The following is a 23859-nucleotide window of genomic DNA, read 5'->3' on the forward strand; positions in this document are numbered from 1 at the left end:
TTGATCCAAGGTGGGAAGAGTGCACCCAATTATTCTCTCCGCAGTCTATACAACCCTGGACAGCATTGTTTTTTCCCTGACCGTGCAGCTCCCAAACCACGCACCATGTGGCCGGAAACTGAGACTTGGCACACATGGCTTGCCATCGGTCCCAGTGGCTCCCTCACTTGCTGATGCATCCGCACGCAAGATTGCGTCGCCTCCGGTGCGCGAATCCTTGCGGCAAACCCACGGGCATGCCCACAAATTCCCAGGAGGTTGCCTTGTCCGGCCACCAGCCCATCTAGCACAGTATTGTCTGCACTGACTGCCAGCGGCTCTCCGGGGTTTCAGGCCAGGGACATTCCCAGGTGCTCCAGCCCATCCCCTAAAAACTAAGCAAGATTCTAGTCCTCATGGTTCTGAACAGAGGGCTGAATTGTGTACAAACGCAGGAGGCTGCCTTCTACGGAGTCAGACCACTGGGGCCCATCTAGCACAATACTGTTCACACTGACTGGCAGCAGCTCTCCAGTGTTTCAGACAGGGAGTCTTTTTCATGCCCCTCCCCATCTCACCTGGTATAAGGTAAAGGGACCCCTGACCATTAGGTCCAGTCGTGGCTGACTCTGAGGTTGCGGCACTCATCTCACTTTATTGGCCGAGGGAGCCGGCGTACAGCTTCCGGGTCATGTGGCCAGAATGACTATGCCGCTTCTGGCGAAACCAGAGCAGCGCACGGAAACGCTGTTTACCTTCCCGCCGGAGCGGTACCTATTTATCTACTTGCACTTTGATGTGCTTTCGAACTGCTAGGTTGGCAGGAGCAGGGACCGAGCAATGGGAGCTCACCCCGTCGCGGGGATTCGAACCGCCGACCTTCTGATCGGCAAGTCCTAGGCTCTGTGGTTTAACCCACAGCGCCACCCGCGTCCCAGTATCTCACCTGGAGATGCATGCAAAGCAGAGGCTCTACCACGGAGCTCTGCCCCTATTGGTGAGGATCTCTGCCCTCCCAGCTTCAGTCCCTGCTGGCATCACCAGGTAGGGCAGAGAGAGAGGCTCCTTGTCTCCCCAGGAAATGCTGCCTGTCAGTGTTGGCAGTAGTGAGCAACGACAGTAGGAGGGTGTGTTGGATTTTTTAGCTTTCAACTTCCAAAAATGAACGCTGCTAAAAAGCTGTAGCATGACTTAAATTTTTGTTGAATTGATATAATTTAGTTTTGCTTCAAAAGTAATATGTGTGCAGAATTGCACAGAAATTATTGAAAACGACTGAAGTTCTTCTTCTTGTTGTTGTTATTTAGCATTACCTGACATTTTCAAAAGGTAAAATGAAAATTCTTTGGCTTCCCGAAAGCAAATTATGTGCTTCTTCATCAAATGTAGATTTGCCAAGCTAAATGCTGTCCATTCGCAAAAATAATAATTTGAATCCCTCACAACCAAAAACATATTTTTAAGACTCCTCACTGAAAAGAACTGAAAAAATAAAGTTCCACACCCTAATACAGTGGGACCTCAGGATGCGAACGGGATCCGTTTCAGAGCCCTGTTCGCATCCTGAAGCGAACACAGCCTGCGACTGCGCATCTACGCATGCGCGGGTCGTGATTCACCGCTTCTGTACATGCGTGTGACGTCATTTTGACTGTCTGCGCATGTGCGAGTGGCAAAACCCGGAAGTAATGCGTTCCGTTACTTCCAGGTCGCCGCGGAGCGCAACCCAAAAGCGCTCAACCTGAAGCATATTCAACCTGAGGTATGACTGTAAAGCGGTTCCATCTGTTCCTGTTTAAATCAGTCCTTTCTTCAGAACAATGAGGACTAGCCTCTCGCTTTATTTTTAGGGAAATGACTGCAACTCAATGGTAGAGCAGGTTCAACGACAAGCATTTCCCTAGGAAAGACCCCTGTCAGAAACTCAGGAGATCGGCTGCCAGCCATTGTAAGTAACACTGATTTTGCATGGACCAATCATAGGATTGTAGAGTTGGGAGGGATCCGAAGGGATCTAGCCCAACCCCATGCAATTCAAGAATCAATGATCTGATTCAGTCAAAGGCAGCACTCTGTGGAATACGTACTCTCATATGCTGGGGTTCTGGAAGCTTTGAAACATTATTATTTCAGCAACAACTATGTAGATTGGGTTATCGGGGTGTGGGTTAAGTTATTAAGCGGAGGGGTGATGGGTTAAGCATTCACAACTTTGTTCTAAAAAGCCGTCAGGAAAAATAGGCAGCGATTTACCAGGAACAGGGCTCAGAAAACAGGAACTCTTCCTGGTAAATAGGGGAAACTGGAGGGCAGAAGTACGGTATGCCAGCCATCAATTTGATGGGCAGTTCGCTAGCCCACAAGAAAAGCCAGGAGGGAGATTTCCCTCCTTTCTGGATTATCACCTCTCTCGGGCTGTTTCTAAAACTGCAAGAGGGAAACTTCCCGCCCCAGTGCCACTCCTTCGAAGAACTGCTCAGATAGGAAACCTAAAGTCTTCTTCAGCTATTTCTGATCTGAAGTTTCTCTAAGCTGCAATTCGGAAGGTGATTCAGCCTCAATTTAAGGAAGCCCCTGGGGAAAGAGGAAGATGATTAGGCCAACTAAAATGTGACAAAAGAGCAAGTTTTTTATTTTAAGGTTCTGGAGAACTCTTCATTCTGAGCCCGGCTTCGGCTGGGGAGGGCGGGATATAAATAAAAAATTATTATTATTATTATTATTATTATTCATTAATGAAAGCACATTTTCCTACTCTTAAAAATCCAGGGAAATGTAGCTCGTAAAGGATGCTGGGAACTATAGAACAGTAAGGAGTAAAGAATAGTTCCCAGGATTATTTCACTCTCTCTCTCTGTGCTAGCTTTAAATGCATGGTATAAACGCAGCCCAAAAATATCGACTGAAGGATATGCCATGGAGCCTGAATTTGTTGGGAAAATCTACAGACAGACCTTGAGACAGAAGGCATTCCAATGAAATTTAAGCACCTATCAATTAAAATTATATCAAAAGTGCATCCAGGGGACTTGAAAGCAGTTGCCTCCATACTGTTTGAAAAATTGTCCCCTCTCTTAAATTGCAAAGATTATTTCCATTTCCAAACAATTCCTTTTTGAAACAAGAGAAACATTTCCCCCCAACAGCTAAGATCTACTACCGTCAATGATTTGAATAAGAATACACATTCTTATTTAGGAATAAACTCCATTGAATGTAGTGGGACTTGCTTCTGTGTAGACAGGACACAGGATTGTGCTGTAAAATATAACTGCATTCGTTCTACGCTGGCTGTGATTTTTAAAGAACCCCAATTCTGAGGGTCACCTGTTGCTAAATCGGAGGCTAAATCGAAATCGGCCCATTTTAACATTCTTTCTAGAAGTGTCCCTAAGATCTACTGTCAAGATGCACATTAATTTAATTCAGGCGCGCATTTTAGGACCGGGACGTCCTGCAAACAAGTTGAACATGAGAATCGGGGCCTATTTTTTTTTAACAGGGAGGCGGGAAAGAAAATTAAAAGAAGTTCAGGATTTGCTGCGGAAAGAGAGGAAAAAGAAACTTGATCCGACTTTTTCTTGGGGGGGCTGGAGGAAAATTGGCTGGGCGCTCAACTGGACCCAACGAAAGGAGGAGGGAGGAAAACGAGGAAGGGGGAAAAGGCAGAAGATCCAGAATCTGTTTCCAAGGAAAAGCGAAAACACTCACCATGGTGGAATCTTGTCTGCAAGATCTTCACCCGCGCAGGCAATTCCTGATTCTTACTGCGTCTTGCAGGTGGCGCCCATCAGAAACTCGCCGCGGCGGCGGCGTTGCAAACTCCTTTTCCCAGGCGCAGGGAAAGTTCTCCTCGGGAGTTGGGGGCACTTTCTCCCCAGCAAAGCGAAAGTGCTCCCAAAGTGGATGGACTGGAGGAGGGGGAGGGGAGGAAAGAGAGCGAGCGAAATCAACTGCTCCCTTCAAAACATTCCTGACCTGATCGCCCTCTTCCTCTGGGTTGGGCCAGGAGAAGGAGGAGGAGGAGGAAGGCAGGAAGGCAGGCAGGCAGGGACAGGTAAGCTGTGAAATTGAGGTTTGCTTTTTTTTTTTTTTCCAAGGCTGGCTAAGGGGTGGAGTGGTTGAGGTTTTGCATTGAAATGGCAAGGAAAGGTGGTGGCGGTGAGTTTCGCAGGCGCCCCCTGGTGGAGCAGAAAGGCGAAGGCGCGCAGCTGCGGGCGAGGCGCTTATGCAAGGCTGCCCTCTCCTGGGCGAAGGAGGAATCGCGGCGGCGGGTTAGGAGACTCGCCACGGAGGGGCAAAAAACGGTAATTATGTGAACTGTGAAATAATGGAAGGCGGGGAGGGCACGCAGTCCTGTGAACGTTTAACTGCATGGGGCTTTTGTTTTGTTTTCTGATACACCAAAAAAGGAAAAAAACAGAACAAAAATAAAAACAAAAACAGTGATAATCATTTAAGTACAAATCAATAAAGCAAAAAATGGCCCTTGGACTATAGACCCGACCTCCTGCCTATTCCTTAAAGGTAAAGGTAAAGGGACCCCTGACCATCAGGTCCAGTCGTGACCGACTCTGGGGTTGCGGCGCTCATCTCGCTTTATTGGCCGAGGGAGCAGGCGTACAGCTTCCGGGTCATGTGGCCAGCAGGACTAAGTCGCTTCTGGCGAACCAGAGCAGCGCATGGAAATGCCGTTTACCTTCCCGCCGGAGCGGTACCTATTTATCTATTTATCTAGATAGGCAACTATTTATCTACTTGCACTTTGAGGTGCTTTCGAACTGCTAGGTTGGCAGGAGCAGGGACCGAGCAACGGGAGCTCACCCTGTCGCGGGGATTCGAACCACCAACCTTCTGATCAGCAAATCCTAGGCTCTGTGGTTTAACCCACAGCGCCACCTGCGTCCCTATTCCTTATTTCAATTATATATTATTTGTTGCCAGTACACACTTTTTTCTTAAATTAACTAATTACTGGTTTATCTTAGGTCTCATATCTTTCTTAAAGTTACTACTGAAATTATTCAAATGCTGCGACAGAGTTTAAACTGCTGTAATTGTTTTTCAAATAAACTTTGAAAACTTCCCATTTTGAGACGAATTCCTGTTTTGGCTTGTTCTTTATTCTTTCTGATAAACCGTCTAACTCCGCATAATCTGTTAGCTTTTGGATCCATTCATTAATTTCATCACTCTTCCATTTTGTAGCGATAAGAACTCTTGCTGCCACTGTAGCGTATAAAAGATACCTTTCATTTTTTGCGGGATATCCGAATCTGTAGTCCCCAGAAGATAAGCTTCTGGTTTCCTCTTAAAGGAAATCTTTATCATTTTTTTGTAATTCTAAGTGGATACTCGCCCAAAATGCCTGGATTTTCTTACATAGCCACCGCATGTGATAGAAAGTGCCCAATTTGTCTCCACACCTCCAGCAGTTGCTTGGAACACTTTTGTACATCTTTACGACAGTTTCCAAGGTGTTAGATACCATTGATGTTGCATTTTTAGAAAATTCTCTCTTAAGACATCCATGGGATTATTTTGATGCATCAATGTTAGTCCAGTCACTGGCTCCGCCACAATCCCAGCCGGCAACTTTCTATGTTCCTATTTAAATATTCAGTATATCCCTAGACTCCCCATCAGAATAAGGCAGGGGTCAGCAAACTTTTTCAGCAGGGGGCCGGACTATATTTTGGGGGTAAAAATGAATGAATTCCTGTGCCCCACAAATAACCCAGAAATGCACTTTAAATAAAAGGGCACATTCTACTCATGTAAAAAACCACTGATTCCCAGACTGTCTGTGGGCCAGATTTAGAAAGCGATTGGGCCGGATCCGGCCCCCCTGGCCTTAGTTTGCCTACTCCTGGAATAAGGCAATGACATTGCTGCATGTGTGGATCTTGAGAGAATGTAGAAAAATTGCTGGGAAATTGCATTTGCCTTCCACAGACCTCACCAGGTTCCAGATACCCTGAAAAGGGGTCCCGTTAAGCCCACACTGTTGCCAGTCAAGGTCAGAACAGCTTTTAGGAGGAATTCTTCCTTCATCGCATGAGACATTTCACCTTTTTGAATAAGTGTTAATTACGTCAGCATGGCTGACTTTGTGTCCCAAGCACTGATGGGACTCATAGGAGAATATCTTTTCCCTGGCAGTGTGTGGGAGATGTTGTGTGGTGTGCTGGAGGGCAAACACACCACAGCACAGCTCCAATACTTTTTTTTTTCCATAGGAGCAATGGCATCATTTCCCAGAGTCCCAGGGCAATGGATGGACCCCCTACTTGCTCTGGGAAGGGAATGAGGTGACAGCAAGGCTTTCAAGTTTGTCTGGTACAGATTAGCTCAGAGGAAGTCAGGCAAAGAGATAAAAGAACCAAACGCAAAGGCTAGACACTTCTTTACTTTTCTTTGATGGAGTTCCTACTTCACACTTAGCAGCTTAAATAGATGCACGTCTTTGCAAAGGGGTCAGCATTTCTTGATTGAAATGCCAAAGGCTGTGGTTTAGTTCAATGCAGTTAAATGGAGGACTAACATTTTTGCGGCAGCCATGTTTTAAGGGCTGCAGTAGTGCGACAGCAAGTTTTCAGCTGGATTAATAATAATAATAATAATAATAATAATACCCCGCCCATCTGGCTGAGTTTCCCCAGCCACTCTGGGCGGCTTCCAATCAAGTGTTAACAATACAGTATTAAATATTAAAAACTTCCCTAAACAGGGCTGCCTTCAGATGTCTTTTAAAGAGAAGATAGCTGCTTATTTCCTTCACATCTGGTGGGAGGGCGTTCCACAGGGCGGGCGCCACTACCGAGAAGGCCCTCTGCCTGGTTCCCTGTAACCTCACTTCTTGCAGTGAGGGAACCACCAGAAGGCCCTCGGCGCTGGACCTCAGTGTCTGGGCTGAACGATGGGGTGGAGACGCTCCTTCAGGTATTCAGGACCGAGGTCGTTTAGGGCTTTCAAGGTCAGCAACAACACTTTGAATTGTGCTCGGAAACGTACTAGGAGCAAATGCAGATCTCTCAGGACTGGTGTTATGTGGTTTTGGCGGCAGCTCCGTCACCAGTCTAGCTGCCACATTCTGGATTAATTGCAGTTTCCGGGTCACCTTCAAAGGTAGCCCCACACAGAGCGCATTGCAGTAGTCCAAGCGGGAGATAACTCTGATGTTTGGAAGGGATAGGCCCCTAGATTGGGATGGCTAACCTGTGGTGCACAGACAGTATCCAGCCCCACAAAAAGTGTTTTTGGCCTCCCCAAGAACCCCACCTATCTATTTATGTTTTTAAAATTAATGACTGCCTTCTCTCCAGTTAAAAAAGTATGGCTTTAAAGTAAAGGTAAAGGTACCCCTGCCCGTACGGGCCAGTCTTGACAGACTCTAGGGTTGTGCGCCCATCTCACTCAAAGAGGCCGAGGGCCAGCGCTGTCCGAAGACACTTCCAGGTCACGTGGCCAGCGTGACATCGCTGCTCTGGCGAGCCAGAGCCGCACACGGAAACACCGTTTACCTTCCCGCTGGTAAGCGGTCCCTATTTATCTACTTGCACCCGAGAGTGCTTTCGAACTGCTAGGTTGGCAGGCGCTGGGACCGAACGACGGGAGCGCACCCCGCCGCGGGGATTCGAACCACCGAACTTTCGATCGGCAAGTCCTAGGCACTGAGGCTTTAACCCACAGCGCCACCCGCGTCCTCAAGCACCAACTGACAAAATAAAATCTGCAAATGGAAGGCAAATGACTGAGCCATTCACTTAAAATCAGTACAAAGCACCAAGCCTTTCTTTCCCTCTCCAATCCGGCCAGGACCTTCTTGGCTCATACCTCCGACATTTTCGTAAGGCTGTGCTCTGAGACTTTGACCACTTGACCGCTACAGACTCTGCTTTCTGGGGCCCTCCTGCAATCCCCTTTAGATGCCCATGGCAAGACTCTGCCAGCCGCTCGCCCCTTTTTAGAAGAGGGTCGATTCTACTCTTAAAACCCATGGGAAATCTCCCAGAGCGTGGAGCAATGGATAACCATCGCAGGCGCTTCAGAACCAGTGACCGCACCTGCTTCTCTCTTCTGGTGACATCAGGGCAGCTCAGCCAATCGCCACCAGAGCCACTATCACTAGCACCGCAGCCACGGAATTACCTCCCCGCAAACTGCAAACACCCCTTTGTTCACGAAGATTGTATTCAACCCCCAAAGAAATGAGACAGAGGTCAACAACTTCTCTGCAAATATTCAGCTTGCAATTTTTTTTCCTTCTTCTTTACATATGTATATATATATATATTTAATAAAAAAGGACATTTTTATTAGAAATGTAAGTTCATTTCATAGATTTTTATTTTGGAGTTTTGGCCCATCCTTACCAACTAGGGAAAGAAAGAATGAAGGAAAAGAAAAGAAAAAAACGCACGCACACACAAAATGGTCATGCACAAACGTTTTTGGAAGCCATCAGCAACTCTCCTGAAAATGGGGGGGGGGGGGACTTTTAACAAGGCTGGCAGGGTGCGCATGTGCAAAATGAAACCTGTAATGCATTTTAAGAGAGACTGCTTGCTTTCTCGCTTGTTAATGGCTTACCCTCTTCCTACAGCTCTTCCCTATTTTTGTAGGGTTGGTGTTATGAACAGTAATAAGCCCCTTCTCCCTTGCTGGCAGACCAGCTTGTCTCATTTGCTGACACCCCAGTTCAGCTATAATTCAGACCTGCTCCCCGCCCCAAAAGACCTCGTTCAGATAATTCAAATCAAGAGGGTGCTGGGAGAAATAACCACCTATTTGGGATCTCAATAAATTGGTTCGTGCGAGCACCCGTTAGCCACTGGGTACCCGGAAGTCTCCTGGTGACTGTAGTAGTGACTGCTTTTGACAGCTGCTCCCGATCCACTCCTCTTGCTATCCATTTCCCCGCACGCTCGTCGCCTTCTCTGTTGCTGCTGCAGGTCATCCACGAGGCTCCGAAAAAGGCGCTGCACGCAGCAGGCGCCGTCGCAGAATGAGAGCAGGAAGCAAAGCTGCTACAGTCACTCGGAGGCTTCCGGGCACAGAGAAGGCGTGGCAGCTCCTAAGTTCCCTGCAGGAACTGGCAAGGGGAAGAGGGATTTCTGTAGCTATTGTTACGACTAAGCACTGCTAAATTTCTCGCTCTTTTAAAACCGTGCTTTTCGCAAAGGCATTCATAATGCATCACTTTTCTACCAGATTCAGTCAACGCTGCCCAAAACCTGTACGACTGTAAGGTTAGGGGGTACCAAAAAAATAAAAATTCCTCCCCATTTCTGCTTTTGTGTGTGGATGCAGGTTTTTTAAAAGGTGCACAGTTCCTTGCCCTGTCTCCACCCCCCCCCCCCGGCCAGAGAGTGTCTGAGGATGACTGTGAAGCCCCCTACCTAAAAAAAGGGGTTATCTAACAAAAATGAACTGACAGATGCGACAGATGAAAGCAGACAGCGCCCATCATTAAAGACTCTTTTTGAGATTGTGTTTCTTGTTACCTTAGTTCAGATTTTTAAAATGGGGGGGGGGGCGAGAGAACGACAAGCTGCTCTGCTGCGAGGACCACCAAAAACTTTGTAAACAGAAGGTGTAAATAGAATTTGCCGCTGGAGGGGGGGGGGGAAGGAATTCACACACAAACACACACCTGAGCATGGGCTTACTGGGGTGGGGGAAGAGACCTGTTAAATCACCCCCCCCCCTGCAGACCTGATGCTGCCATCTCCCCCCCCCGCACAGATGTTTCTGAATAGATGCCTGCGATACCGCAGTTTGCTGCATCCAGACTGACTGCTCCCCCGCCCACCCCCTTTTAATCTTTTCATTTTTTTAAAATTAAAAAAAAGGGCTCGGTGAACCTGCACATTTAAAAACAGCGCACACATTTATACAGAGAAAAGGAATGTCTGCTACCACCTTCTTTGCATTTTATGCAGCAATTTCCAGGCTCCCAGCTGCTCAATATAGGGTCTCTTGTAAAAAATAAAAAATATTTCTTTGCTCTTTTTTTTTTTTTTAAGTACGGCATGATTTTAAGTGCTATGTACACACACTTGGTATAGCATGGGGAAATCATAAGATGGGAAGGAGATTTTTTTTGGGGGGGGAGGCCAGCCGAAAGATCGGACAGGGAAGGAAAAGCAAAAACAAAACCAACAACACAAAAACCTCACAAAATGAGGTATTGGACACACAAATGCACGCCCCCCCCCCACATTCACATGGCATTGCCTCCCCCCCCCCCCAAAAAACCAGAATTTCATATCTGAATACATGGAAATGGGCTCGCTTTCCTCCCGCAACAGAACCATGTAACTTTTCAGTGACTCGAACTACCAACTCTCTTTTCTTTTTTTAAAGGGGGAAGGGGGCAAAGGACAGCTCCACACACACACACAGCTGTTTCTAAAATTCATATTACAAAAAAAACCACATTCATGTCTCCAGGGAGTTGCGTCCCAGCGATCATTTGCGACACCTCCCAGGCTCCATGGCGGCTGCTTTCGAAGAGGTGCCAGATCCCAGCGTGTTTGCGATCGCGAGCGATGGAGGAGAAGGCACTGTCTAAGGCCCAGAGGACTGGGCAGGAGGGCGAAACTCGGCCGCAGAAGGGAACCTTGACCCTTGGGAACCATAGTGGCGTGAGGCTCCCTGGGAGCCAGCCCCGTCTCGGCTGCACGATGCTGGGAGCTGTAAACTGGGGCAACTTGTTAAACAGGGGGGAAAGATGGAGGAGAGAAGAAGAGGCTTAAGGGGGAGGAATACTCTAAATGGCTATGGGGGAGAGAGAGAGAGATTGGCCACCCAGTGGGAAATAAGTGAACTAAATACACCCAGGAAGAAAAGAAATGTTTTCGTTCTCTAAGGAGGTTGTGGAACAGCGGCAAGAGGTTTTCTGCAGCAGTGCTAAGGAGATTTCAACGCAACACAAACTAAGGGAACAGTTAAAAAACCTCTGAAACTAGTATTGCCAAATGCTCAGCGGATGCTTCCCATGCCATGGATGGTGTAAGAAAATATATATATATATATTGAGTGTAGAAAGAGGTGCAAGACAGAATTCCCGCTGGGACAGGGACAGGGTGGTGGTGGCAAAGGCTGAGCGCTCTCCTGCCCCACCGGCAGCCAATTCCCACCCCAAAAAGTGTGCTCTAGAGAAGCGGTGTGGAACAATGAAAACACCGGCCTTTGTGCAACTCGCAAACGGTGGCGCCTTTGCATGAAACTCGTGCAGGAAATAATACAGGGGTTTGGTGATGGCGGGGAATTTAATTGTCTCGACAGAAACACACATGCACACCAACAAAAAAAAAACATGCATGGGTTGGGAAGTGGGGTGGAAGGGGAGGGGGACATTTGAGAAGTGGGGGATAAAAGGGGGTCTTGGAAATGGGAGGCTCAGAAATGCATGATTTCCCGGAGCTGTTGCAAAGGCCCATCTCTCTCTCTCTCTCTATTCCCCCTTCACCCCAAAAAACCCATCCTACCCACTCCGTTCTCCCCTGGGCCCATAAAACATTTGCGGGATTGTTGCAAGAGAGTGACAGTTCAGAGGACAAAGACGAGGTATAATACTGAAATAAATGATTTTCGAGTTTCGGGGGACGGGGGGAGAGGAAGGATGGTGACGATGGGGACAAGGGCAAAACATGGTTCTTCTTCGTGTGTGATTTCCCGACGTCCAGAGAACAAAGGCTCCGTCCTTTCGCTCGCTGGCTTTTCTCGGGGGAAGAAAAGCAAAGATCTCAAGGTTTTCTTTCCTACATGATCCTTCAAAATTTCGCATGGGAAGAGAGGGAGAAACTTCTCTGGCTTAGTTCGAGAGGTCCTTCTCCCCCACTCCGAAGCCCCCAACCTACACCCCGACCCCCATCAGTGTCTAAAAGAATCGGGTAAAAAGGGGTGCTGCGTTCGAGAGACGCCTCGGGAGGAAGGCAGCTGCTCGTTCCTTCCCGACTTCCGCCATCCAGCTCCCTCCAACAAGGACTTTTTGAGGGTCTCTGGCTGTGGTGGGGGTGGATGGGGGGCGGGCGGTTTCGCCGGCATGTCTGGGGAGCGCGGCAGGCGGTCACATGATGCCGTTGGTGAGGTACTGGAAGCCGTCGTAGAGCTTGGTGGTGATGGAGCGCATGCTGCCGTCCACCATCTGCTCGATCAAGAGCTGGAGCTGCTCCTCCGTCATGTTCATGTGGAAGCGCTCCTTCAGGTTGCGGATGGTGCTGGAGCCGTGGAAACAGGGCAGCTGGGAGCCTGCGGGGGGAGAGAGGGGAGAGTCAGCACCTTCTGGAGCCCCAGGCTGGCCCAAGGAGCGTAGCGCCGCTGCGGAGAGGACACGATCCGTCTCTCTCTGTCCTCCGGGAAGGCTGAGAAGTCTCATTTACTCTCGTAAGGTTTACACACTGCCTGAGCCCTCCAAGCGCTTTACAAAGAAAATGAAAGGATAGATAAAATTGCAGGTGCCCTCGCCCCCCCCCTTACGCAGGGATATACGTTCCGAGCCCCCCACGCACAGGAATCTCAACAAAGACTCAATGAATGGTCGGGTTGGAAGGGACCACGAAGGGCATCCAGTCCAACCCCCTGGAGAACAGGCAGAGTGGCTCAGGCAACCCAGCCAGATGGATGAAGAAGAAGAGTTTGGATTTGATATCCTGCCTTTCACTCCCTTTAAGGAGTCTCAAAGCGGCTAACATTCTCCTTTCCCTTCCTCCCCCACAACAAACACTCTGTGAGGTGAGTGGGGCTGAGAGACTTCAAGGAAGTGTGACTGGCCCAAGGTCACCCAGCAGCTGCAGGTGGAGGAGCGGGGAAGCGAACCCGGTTCACCAGATTATGAGACTACCGCTCTTAACCACTACACCACACTGGCTCTCCTGGATGGCACAGATATTATGATATTACTATTATTATTATTATTACTCCATGATGGTGACCATAACCACGGTTTACTGTATTTTTCTCTCTATAAGATGCACCAGACCACAAGACGCACCTAGTTTTTGGAGGAGGACAACAAGAAAAAAAATATTCTGAATCTCAGAAGCCATAACAGCAAGAGGGATTGCTGCGCAGTGAAAGCAGCAATCCCTCTTGCTGTTCTGGCTTCTGGGATAGCTGCACAGCCTGCATTTGCTCCATAAGACGCACACACATTCCCCTTACTTTTTAGGAGGGGAAAGGTGCGTCTTACAGTGCGAAAAATACGCTAAGCTGTCATTTAGCACCTAGCACAGGCACCCCCAACCTTTGGCCCTCCAGATGTTTTGGACTACAATTCCCATCATCCCTGACCACTGGTCCTGTTAGCTAAGGATCATGGGAGTTGTAGGCCAAAACATCTGGAGGGCCACAGGTTGGGGGTTCCTGACCTAGCATATATATCTGAGTTTCTATATCTGAGTATTGTTATGATTTTTTTTGGGGGGGGAACGCCTCCCACCGTGTCCACCCATAAAGGTTGGTGCCACCACTATGAAGGCCCCTCTGTAGCCGCCATTCAACTCGTTGGCGTAGGTGACTGCCTGGAAAGCGAAGGCTGCGTCGAGGGCTTTAAAATTGGCTCGTTCATGGTAAATGCCAAACGATACCCCGCAGAACTATGCAAAACAGGCACTCTCACGACCCTGCTCTTCTGCCCAATCGCAGCCCACTTTTCGTAGAGGGGGCGGGCAGGATGTGCCCTTTTTTGGAAGCCTTGAACTGCCTTGCTCCAACAGGTCCTTAAAGAGCTACTGAAATCTTATGGGGAAGGGGGAAGCTTTTAAAAATGGGGAGGAACACCCTGTGGGAATTATGCAATTCGTGGAGGACAAAAGTACCAACAGCTGCTATTTGCAGTAGGTAGCTAAAGGGAAGCCTGAATACTCAGGAGCAGTCTACCTCCAAATGCCAGGTGCTGCAGAGGTCAAGTATAAATAAAGGGGCTGGCCATCACTGTCTCTGGGAACTACTTCCAGAGAGGGGTGGAAGCCTCTTGCGGCAAAAAAACACACCAGACCAGGCGGACCTTTGGCCTGATCAAGCAAGGCAGTTGTGTTACTTTCTTATGGACTAGCAACTTATCCGAATACGCTGCTCTCGACACTCACTGATGACCTGAGCTACTGCGGGGGCCTGAGACTGCTGCGTTTCGCCCAAGCAACACTGGCAACCTGCAGGACAAACTGATAACAAGCGCTCTGGTTACTTTTTTAAGAGAAACAAAAAAAAAACCCCTATCCTTTCTAAAAGGCCAGTGCCTCCTTTCGGCCGCTGATTAAAGCGGCTTACAAGTTTCCTTGTGCTTCTGTCAAGAAGGCACCTGTGTTACGGGGTTATTTAGGACCATGTGACTGAATGGCGGGCTCAACAGCTAAGGCGGTTCTTTGAAATCAGATGACAACCTGAGTTTGTGTGTGCGCTGGGAGAAAACTACCTAGGTGGGTTTGGAGACCAGTGTTCCCAGAACCCTTTGCAGCATCCCAGGGATCCTTGGCCTGGCAGTGCAGGTGCCCCTTTGTGGATGGGTGGACCAGGAGCCTCTCATATGTGGTGGAAGAGACACTCTACTGGCTTGGGGTGGGTGTGTTTGTGACCTGGTGGCCTGGCCTGAAGCCCCAAAGCTGCCCAGGTACCCCCAAAAGCTACCTTGTTGCATTATCTCCACAATCTGGACGACTTTATCCATGTGCTTCCGAGCGGCGATGAGGCCTTGCAGCATCAGCATCTTGTAATAGTTGAACATGTCGCCATCCAAGCCTCCCATGACCTGAAAGGGGTAAAAGGGGAAAAGGAGGAAAGTTCAAGATGGGCGTCCAAAGAAGGGCTGGAGGAACAGGGAGGAGATTGCAGAGACTTCCCTAAGGACTGGGAGGCTTAAAGCTTTCATGCATGCAAAAAACTGTGGCAAACCCTAGAAATATTCTGTTGGGAGCCGCCCAGAGTGGCTGGGGAAACCCAGCCAGATGGGTGGGGTATAAATAATAATAATAATAATAATAATAAGCTGTCAGGGAACTGCCATCAGCTCAGAGGCGAGAGATGGAGGGGCAGTTGTGTTACAGAGAACCTCCGAAAATCTTGCAAAGCAGTTCCTCTTCCGGGGAGGAGGAAAGCCCCACCTCCTGTGGAGAAGAGGTGTAAGGACCAGAGGATACTAGTAAGAAGAAGAAGAAGAAGAAGAAGAAGAAGAAGAAGAAGAAGAAGAGGAGGAGGAGTTTGGATTTGATATCCCGCCTTTCACTCCCTTTAAGGAGTCTCAAAGCAGATAACATTCTCCTTTCCCTTCCTCCCTCACAGCAAACACTCTGTGAGGTGAGTGGGGCTGAGAGACTTCAGAGAAGTGTGACTGGCCCAAGGTCACCCAGCAGCTGCAGGTGGAGGAGCGGGGAAGCGAACCCGGTTCCCCAGATTACGAGACTACCGCTCTTAACCACTACACCACACTGGTTTTAAGAGCTTTAACACCGCGCCTGAGCAAGCCGGAGAGGAGGGAGGCACGCCCTTGCCGTCACCCGTCATGCGCAGTAGTTTGAGGCGCAGGGAGGGGCGGAAAAGGCTGGGGGTGACGAAACATTTATGTTGGGGGAGGTACAAGAACAGACCACTCCCGGATTCTGCTAGCGATTGAGCCAGACATGAACTTATGACGCTCTTCACGAAGGAGTACAATATACGGACAAATCTGCACTCCATAGAAGAAAAAAAAAGTATCGGTTTTCTGACATGAATGAGGATCGTAGAACCAGAGTCAAAATGTGGAAGGGAAAAATCGGACATGGAATTATGAATAACATTGAGGATGATGAGAGGCAGGACTATGATGTTGAATGCGCTTCGAAATTCAGACCGTGGGAAGTCAAAAGAAAATTATTACAATTTGGTAGACAATTGGACCTTTTTTATTTTAGTTTTTTATTTTTATTGGATCTGATTTGATATGTTAATTGGATGTTTTTATTGGAAAATTAATAAACGCTTAAAAAAAAAAAGAACTTATGATGCTCTTCACTGTAAATAGTTTGCACCAAAATAAAGCCTGTAAAAGATAGGGCAGAGTCCTGCCTGGTTACTCTCGAGCAACCGCAATAGCACCCCACAAATAGCACTAGAAGAGCTTGCTGGATCAGGCCAATGGCCCACTAGTCCAGCAGCCTATCCTCACAGTGGCTGACCAGATGCCCGTGCGAATCCTGCAAGCAGGACATGAGAACAAGGGCAACTCTCCCTTCCTGCAGTTTCCAGCAAATGGTGTTCAGAAGCATCAGACATCATGGCTAGCAGCCATCGATAGCCCTCTCCTCCATGAGGGGTTTGATTTCTTTCGATGGGATTGCTTCAGCAAAAGGTTGCCTGTGCCTGAGACAATGTGTGGGTTGACCAACCTCCTCGGCTTCAAAGAAGCATAAATAAGAAATACGCCTTAACTGGACCTCTTGGCCACAGGCTGCTTCCTCGTGCCCTCCCTGCCCCTTCTTTAGAATATTCAAAAACTGCTTGATCCAAGAAACTTCTCGCAAAGAACTGCGGACAAAAACCAAGGCAGGAATTTTCTCTCCCTTCCACCAACCGCCAACTTACATCGACGAACTCAGAGGTGAGTTTGAAGGCCGATGTCTCAAAGCCGAGATTCCGGGGTGAGCTGGAGAGGATGAACCCAAAATCTATGTGGATTATGTGTCCGTCTGCATCCAGCAAGATATTGCCATTGTGCCTTTTGGGGTGGGGGGTGTTGCAGGGTGGGAGGAGACAGGACAGAAAAAAACATTGTTTATTGCATTCCTATCTTGCCATTTTCTACAAGGAGCTCAAGGAGGAGTATGCGGTTTCTCCCCTCCTTGTTTGGAAAAGGTCAAAGCATGGCTTTTCGTAAATTTTCCAAACATTTGCCCCTTCTCACAGATTAAAGGTAAAGGTAAAGGTACCCCTGCCCGTTCGGGCCAGTCTTGCCAGACTCTAGGGCTGTGCGCTCATCTCACTCTACAGGCCAGGAGCCAGCGCTGTCCGCAGACACTTCCGGGTCACGTGGCCAGCATGACAAGCTGCATCTGGCGAGCCAGCGCAGCACACGGAACACCGTTTACCTTCCCGCTGGTAAGTGGTCCCTATTTATCCACTTGGGGGGGTCTATTTATCTATTAGGGGGTCACTAAGAGGCAAGGAGCTGGCGCTGGAGCTGGAGCTGTCAATGATTCTCAGACTTCGAAAAGCCGATATCGCTGGATGGAGTTCATCCACTTTGTTGAATTCACACAGCAAAATAGTTTCAACTGGGCTTTGAATGAATGTGCAATTAATCGTTGCTCTTTTGACTTTTATTGTGCTGTAACCTTCCTTAGTGGGTTGTGCAAACCGCTATTCCAAACCATGTTTCTTATAGGGCAGGGGTGAATTTCTGGAACCGAAAGGTTGGCGCTGCCTGAAAAAGTTTGGGAACCACTGGCGTTTAACTTGGGGGATTGTGGAGACTAATTAGGCTCGAAGCTTAATTGTCGGAAAGTGGCTTTCCCCTTTCTTTCCATCTCTATCCCCTGCCACTGATGCACTATGGGGCTGCTCTCTCTTGCTCTGAAACTGGCAGCAGCGAGGCTTCTCTCTGCAATGTGCTGAGCACCCCTTCTCTGCCCGCTGCCTCGCCCCAGCTTCCCCCAGGACCCCCTCACCTGTCTTTGACTTGCAGCAGGTAGCAGACCAGGCAGTAGCCGGCGCAGCTCTGCACGAAGTTGCGCTGGGCAGTCAGGAAGGCCTCGGTGGTGTAGTTCCCATGCTCCTGCAGGAAGTAGTCCAGCAGGGAGAGCTGCGACTGCTTCTTGACCTGGTGGATGGAGACGGCGTTGACCACCGGCTCGATCATGCCGCTGTCGGCAGAGATGACGAGGATTTTGTATGGCTTGATCCACAGGGGGACGCGCTCCTGCTCCCAGATGGACTGGAGGAGGAAAGCAAACGGAAGAAAGGCACTTTGCAACAGGAGACCATGGAGTTTTTTGTGTGGGGTGGGGGGAGAGAGGTCCACCATGCAAAATGTCCCTTGCAAAATTTTGTCGGGCATCTCCAGACTACAGGGGTGTCCCAGACAGGAGGAGACGCTCGAAAACCGGGGTTCCACTGTATTATGATTTTTATTCAAATTTTTATTCCACTTTTTTCCTCCAGAGAGCTCAACGTGCCGCACCTGGTTCTCTTCCACCCCATTTTATCCTCACAACAACCCTGCAAGGGAGGTTAGGCCCCCAAGAGCTGAGGAGGAATTTGAACCCAAGCAGAGACATCACCTTGCCAACAAAGGTCCATATAGTTAAAGCTATGGTTTTCCCAGTAGTGATGTATGGAAGTGAGAGCTGGACCATAAGGAAGGCTGATTGCCGAAGAATGGATGCTTTTGAATTATGGTGCTGGAGGAAACTCTTGAGAGTCCCATGGACTGCAAGAAGATCAAACCTCTCCATTCTGAAGGAAATCAGCCCTGAGTGCTCACTGGAAGGACAGATCCTGAAGCTGAGGCTCCAAGACTTTGGCCACCTCATGAGAAGAGAAGACTCCCTGGAAAAGTCCCTGATGTTGGGAAAGATGGAGGGCGCAAGGAGAAGGGGACGACAGAGGACAAGATGGTTGGACAGTGTTCTCAAAGCTACCAGCATGAGTTTGACTAAACTGCGGGAAGCAGTGGAAGACAGAAGTGCCTGGCGTGCTCTGGTCCAGGGGGTCACGAAGAGTCGGACACGAATGACTAAACAACAACAACTCTCCCAGGTGCTAGTCTGACACTCTAACCACTACACCAGCACTGCATCCGAGTTGACCAAACTCAGAAGCCCTTGAGGGAGGAAAGAGGAGAAAGAGGCACGGCTGTGGAATATTCCCTACCTGTAGCTGTTTGAGCACCTGGAAGGCCAGCAGCTCTTGCCGGAGATCATCGCCACATTTCACGATCACAGAGAGGAGGCGCCAGTTTGGGAGGTGGCCGTACGGAGAGCCCTCCCGGATCCGCCTGCAAAAAAGCAGCAGGAAGCAGTTGGTTCCGCCCTGGCCTGGCGCGGGAGACTCGGGCCACCCTTGCCAAGCCCCGAGGAACCCGAACAGCCCCGTTGCCCCACGCAAGAGATGGGGAGAGCCTCCCGGCCTGCAGCCAACGCCTGGCTTCTTAGCACGTCAGGCCGTGGAGACACAACTGGGGCCCCGCCACCCTCTGCTCTGACCCCGCAGTGCCCTCACCTGACTTTCTCCTGCCACGGCTCCTTCAGGGCGACAGCAGAAGGGTCTTCGGGGTCCCTCTTGAAGGATGTTGGAGTGTGGGCAAGCTGTTCCGAGAGGCGTCTCCTGCAAGAGGAAAGAGAAATGTTAATTTGGGGGGGGGGGTGTAGGAGTGCAAATATCCAGAGTGTGGGATTACTATGAGGAATTAGAAAATATGCATCAAGCCATTGCGTCCACGATGAATGCATTGTCTTGACTGGGTTTGATACATTGACGATAATTTCTGATCAAATCCCACAACCCTCTGCGTCTCTGGCCATTTCCTCTACTGTCCATTTCTCTTGCTTGACAAGTCACGTACACAGCCCACTTGCTTTGCCAGGCATGCATCCTGGGCCATAAAGATAGTGGGCAAGTTTATTTGATATAGCTTTTCTGGTATGTTAATCTTAGGATGTTAATCTTAGGGCCAGGAAACAGATCTCACCTAAAGGTGAGAATGGTCACTGTCCTCCTGGCCACCCTTCCTATCATGTGCATTGCCTGCTTATGACCTCAGGGGTTGCCAAATGCACTCCTTTGTAGTTCTGTTTTATTTACCCCATGCTTAATTAGTTTTGGTAGTCTAACGTTGTCCCCACATGGGGTTTGTTGAAATGCTCAGAAAAAATCTGATTGGTTCTTACGAACACTCTGTAAAAGGCTCTTTCGTGAATAAAACGACCTGGGCCGGAGGGTGGAGAGACACAGAATATTATACGCACCCTTCCCAGAGTCTTGCTGGTTCTGAGTGTATTCTTATTAATCAGAGTTCAATCCTTCCTTTACTTTGAGAACGCCTCAGGGGGGATTTTGCTACACACGGAAGCGGAACTGGATTATACTATTCTCAGGTTTTTTGGGTTTTTATAAGGGATGCTCTATTCCTAGACCTGAACCCTTCATTGCCAAGCAGCGGACATTTCTTCTAGACTCCCACTCACCTGATATCTCCAGCAGCTATGAAGACGGGCTCTTTGCTCTCCTGGCTGGTGATGCTGTCCACAGAGAACTGGGAGATGTTGTCACAGCTGTTGGTGTGAATCTCTGGGAGCTGGAGAACAAAGGAAGGAAGGAAGAGCTCAATGGAAGCAGAGAGGATTCATTCGTTTCCGTGGCACATTGTTGAAGGAAGAGCCCTGCTTTCAGCATCACTTTAGGTGTACCTTCAAGGCCATCCAAAAAGATGCAGTCCATTTCACCCTTCTGACAAAGGTAATTGAATTCCTGATCCAGGGATTTTTCTTGGGCCTTTTTGGCTTTATTGTGACCAACTATAAGCCTCTTGTCTTCATCAGTGATCAAGTCAGCACCCATAAAAGTGGTGACAGCAGCAGCGGTACGTACTTGGTGTAATTAATGCCGATTCATAACTTCCATCATTTTCATCTTAAAGGTAAAGGGACCCCTGACCGTTAGGTCCAGTTGTGACTGACTCTGGGGTTGCAGAGCTTATCTTGCTTTATTGGCCGAGGGAGCCGGTGTACAGCTTCCGGGTCATGTGGCCAGCATGACTAAGCCGCTTCTGGCGAACCAGAGCAGCGCACGGAAATGCCGTTTACCTTCCCGCCGGAGTGGTACCTATTCATCTACTTGCACTCTGAAGTGCTTTCGAACTGCTAGGTTGGCAGGAACAGAGACCGAGCAACCCCGTCGCAGGGAATCGAACCGCCGACCTTCTGATCGGCAAGTCCTAGGCTCTGTGGTTTAACCCACAGCGCCACCCGCGCCCCCATTTTCATCTTAGGCACCAGCTATTTGTCCTTCATTTTCATCAGCAGAGAAAATTATTTCATTGGACAGCCCTGAAGCCCCTTGCTGACTTATCAAGCCTTCTTCTCTCGTCTTCTTGCTCCTCCTGCTTTTTTACATGTCTGTTATGCATAAGGGAGATTTGGCAAGCTAATCTGATGTGCTCCGATAATTCTTAATGATTTTGATGCATTTCTCCCCCTTTTTTCACACAAAAGGTTTGAATAAGACGAGCTTAAAGTGACTGGAAATATTCCACCAAAACGTTAAAAAGTCAACCTTTTTATATTTGCGAAGCAAAGCTAAACGATAATGATTTCATCGAAATACCTCCACTTGCAGCTCCCCAATGTCGTCCACAGACCAAGCCTCGTCATCGTTGTCGTAGTTGGGGACAGTGGTGAAGCTGCTGGCCCGCTGCTCGTGCGTGATCCCGCACTCTGGGAGGTTTTCCACGGACCGCGTGCTACGGATACGGTTCTCTGGGATCCGGGCCGGGACGTTAGTGGTGTCAAAGTTTTCACATTCAAGTACTTCCACATAGATTAGGTAAGGAGCCTGAAGATGGGGAGGAGGGAGGGAGAAAGAGAAAGGAGGACTCTGACTGGACAAGTTTACAAGGTCTGACAAAACAGGACGGGAGATTTGTGGTGATGTTTTGGGGACAGGCAGCTTATTTCTACTCTGGGCTCAGTGCACTGTTCTTCCAAAACACTTGGCTCCCACTGCTAATTGCAAAGTGTGCCTCTGCCTCCATCATTATTAACTTTCGGGGGGAATCTGGAAATGTCCCTTGGGAAAAGCTCCCTTCAAACTGTTTCTGCATGGACCCAGAAAAATGCATTCAAAGTTATGCATCGATGGTATACATATCTACCATTGCCGAGCGAAACGACTAAAAACTGATCAGCCATGTGTTTGAGAAATGCATTGGTTTTCTTGTCTGCTTAACTCATGTGTGGGTTGTTGGTTTGTCCGTTAATACTAAGTCCCAGATTTTTGAGTTTCAGATTTCAAGCAAGTCTGTGTTTAGTCTTCTAACGCCTTGAGGTAGCAAGACGTGCTGCAGTCATCAGGTGATAAATCAGATCCTTATGGGAAAGATGTCAAGCAGTTTTCCAGCAGTAGGACGGAAGTGCCGTTCCCCGTTTCTGCCCAAAACAAAAAGACTTCGGACACTGCCACCACATGTGGATCCATGAGCCGGCGACCTTACAATTTCTCCCGCACACAGCTGATGTGTTTTCAGCCTTGGGATCTACTTCTGAGTAGAATTTAGCTGGACGCAACCCGATTCCACTCTTGCCCCCGTTCCTTCCTCAGCCCCCTTACCTTGTCCTTGGAGTTCAGCACGACGGCCTGGGTGTGTGGGACCCGCACCACGTGGTGGTCAAACCCAGCGGTAGGGAGCCAGACACGGGCCGGCAGCTTGTGGTTGAGCAGCGAGAGCTCGGAGATGAGGCGCTGCGTCTTCTGCTCTTTGGTCGGCAGCGTCGTCAGGCGCTTCCCGATGGCCATCAGAGACTTGATGAACTCTCGCTCCGGGGCCAGGCGGACGGGCTGCGCAGGGTGGTGGGGCTCCCCCGCCCCCAATTTTAGAGGGAGGGAGAGAAGGAGACAGAAGTTGGAACCGGTTTTTGCGCAGAGGGTGCCTGCCTTGAGGACCCTCAGGAGTTACAGGAGGATGCCAATTTTGGCCTGACAAATGAGAGAAATGTTCCTATTCTGATTAAAGCCATCGGAATGAGCAGGATTAGGTCGGGCCTAGAGGATGCCTAGTTCAGTCTTCTGCCCACCACCCTGGGGGTGGGATCCAGCTCACGTCTAACTCAGGCCACATTCGCACCGTACATTTAAAGCACTATGATACGGCTTTAAACAATCGTGGCTCCCCCTCCAAAGAATTCTGGGAACTGTAGTTTAAGGGCGCTGGGGGTTGTTCGGAGATCCCCTATTCCACGCACAGAGCTATGGTTGCCCAAGTGGTTTAAAAGGGAGCTCTGGGACTGTAGCTCTCTCCCCCTCCTATGCAGCCTCCCGAGGACACTCCACACCCTGAACAAACTACAGTCCCCAAGATTCTCCAGGGTAGGTGGGAAGCCATGACTGTTTAAAGCAGCATGATGTTGCTTCAAATAGGAAACGCAGGTGGGGCTATATGATATCACTTTAAACAGTCATGGCGTCCCCAAAGAATTCTGGGAACTGTAAGGGCACTGGGAGTGGTTAGGAGATACTCTACGTCTACTGCCTTCGCTGCACAGAGCTACAATTCTTTGAGTTCACTTTGAAAGATTATATTTCCCCCCCTTTTAACACAGGTTAGTAACGGCAACAAGGGTTCAGTTTGCCAGGGGCTGCCTAAACAACATAGGATACCCGCCTACTACTGGGTCACATCCACACTAAACATTTGAGAAGCAGGAACTGTAGTTTATCCCCGTGGAACTATAATTCCCAGCATCCTTAACACGCTACACTCCTTACTTTGGTGGCAAGCCATGTGCTTTAAAATGATGGTGTGGATGTGACCTTAAGACTGCAAAAAGGCAACAAATCCACATTTGGGTCTTCTTTAACCACCACCCTCCCTTGGAATATTCTCATTTTCTTGCAGATGTCTTGAAACCTGAAGCCACCCGCCTCAAACCCCAGCAAAACATTTAACCTTTTACTCTTGATTGACACCAGCCTTCCTCTCCAAAAAAAACCCACAGAGAGGTTGCTCTTTCTCAAATAGCCAGCAGAGGGTGCAAAAAGCTAGGAATCCTTTGAAAGAACACCAAGCAGTGCTGCACAGAAGTTGCTGCCCTCGCTGCTAAAAAGTCCAAATTGTTGACAAGCGTTTGTGAACAATGCCAGCTTTATATATACAGTCGTACCTTGGAAGTTGAAGGAAATCCGTTC

The 23859-nt window shown here is 49.0% G+C and overlaps 2 protein-coding genes across 4 annotated transcripts in view; both read right to left on the reverse strand.

Moving 5' to 3' along the window:
- The window catches only part of LOC310666023 (unconventional myosin-Ie-like), a 53824-nt gene extending 49693 nt beyond the window's left edge, over positions 1-4131 (reverse strand). Inside the window, exon 1 of the mRNA XM_083416495.1 lies at positions 3691-4131. Within this exon, the coding sequence (XP_083272621.1) occupies positions 3691-3693 (3 nt within the window). The 5' untranslated portion in view covers positions 3694-4131. The remainder of the gene's footprint in view (positions 1-3690) is intronic.
- A 4175-nt stretch (positions 4132-8306) lies between these two features.
- The window catches only part of PI4KB (phosphatidylinositol 4-kinase beta), a 52305-nt gene continuing 36752 nt past the window's right edge, over positions 8307-23859 (reverse strand). For 2 of the 3 annotated variants that reach the window (XM_083416522.1, XM_083416521.1), the window contains 9 exons: positions 22285-22512; positions 21283-21510; positions 20145-20254; positions 19180-19284; positions 18832-18955; positions 17628-17893; positions 16546-16678; positions 14614-14734; positions 8307-12237 (listed from right to left, as the gene is read on the reverse strand). In XM_083416522.1, the coding sequence (XP_083272648.1) occupies positions 12056-12237; positions 14614-14734; positions 16546-16678; positions 17628-17893; positions 18832-18955; positions 19180-19284; positions 20145-20254; positions 21283-21510; positions 22285-22512 (1497 nt within the window). In that variant the 3' untranslated portion in view covers positions 8307-12055. Of the gene's footprint in view, positions 12238-14075; positions 14151-14613; positions 14735-16545; positions 16679-17627; positions 17894-18831; positions 18956-19179; positions 19285-20144; positions 20255-21282; positions 21511-22284; positions 22513-23859 lie in introns of all 3 variants that reach the window. The other variant, XM_083416523.1, reaches the window with a different exon arrangement.

Source organism: Podarcis tiliguerta (genome assembly GCF_965153285.1).
Source record: "Podarcis tiliguerta genome assembly, chromosome: 16".
NCBI classification, from domain to species: Eukaryota; Metazoa; Chordata; class Lepidosauria; order Squamata; family Lacertidae; genus Podarcis; species Podarcis tiliguerta.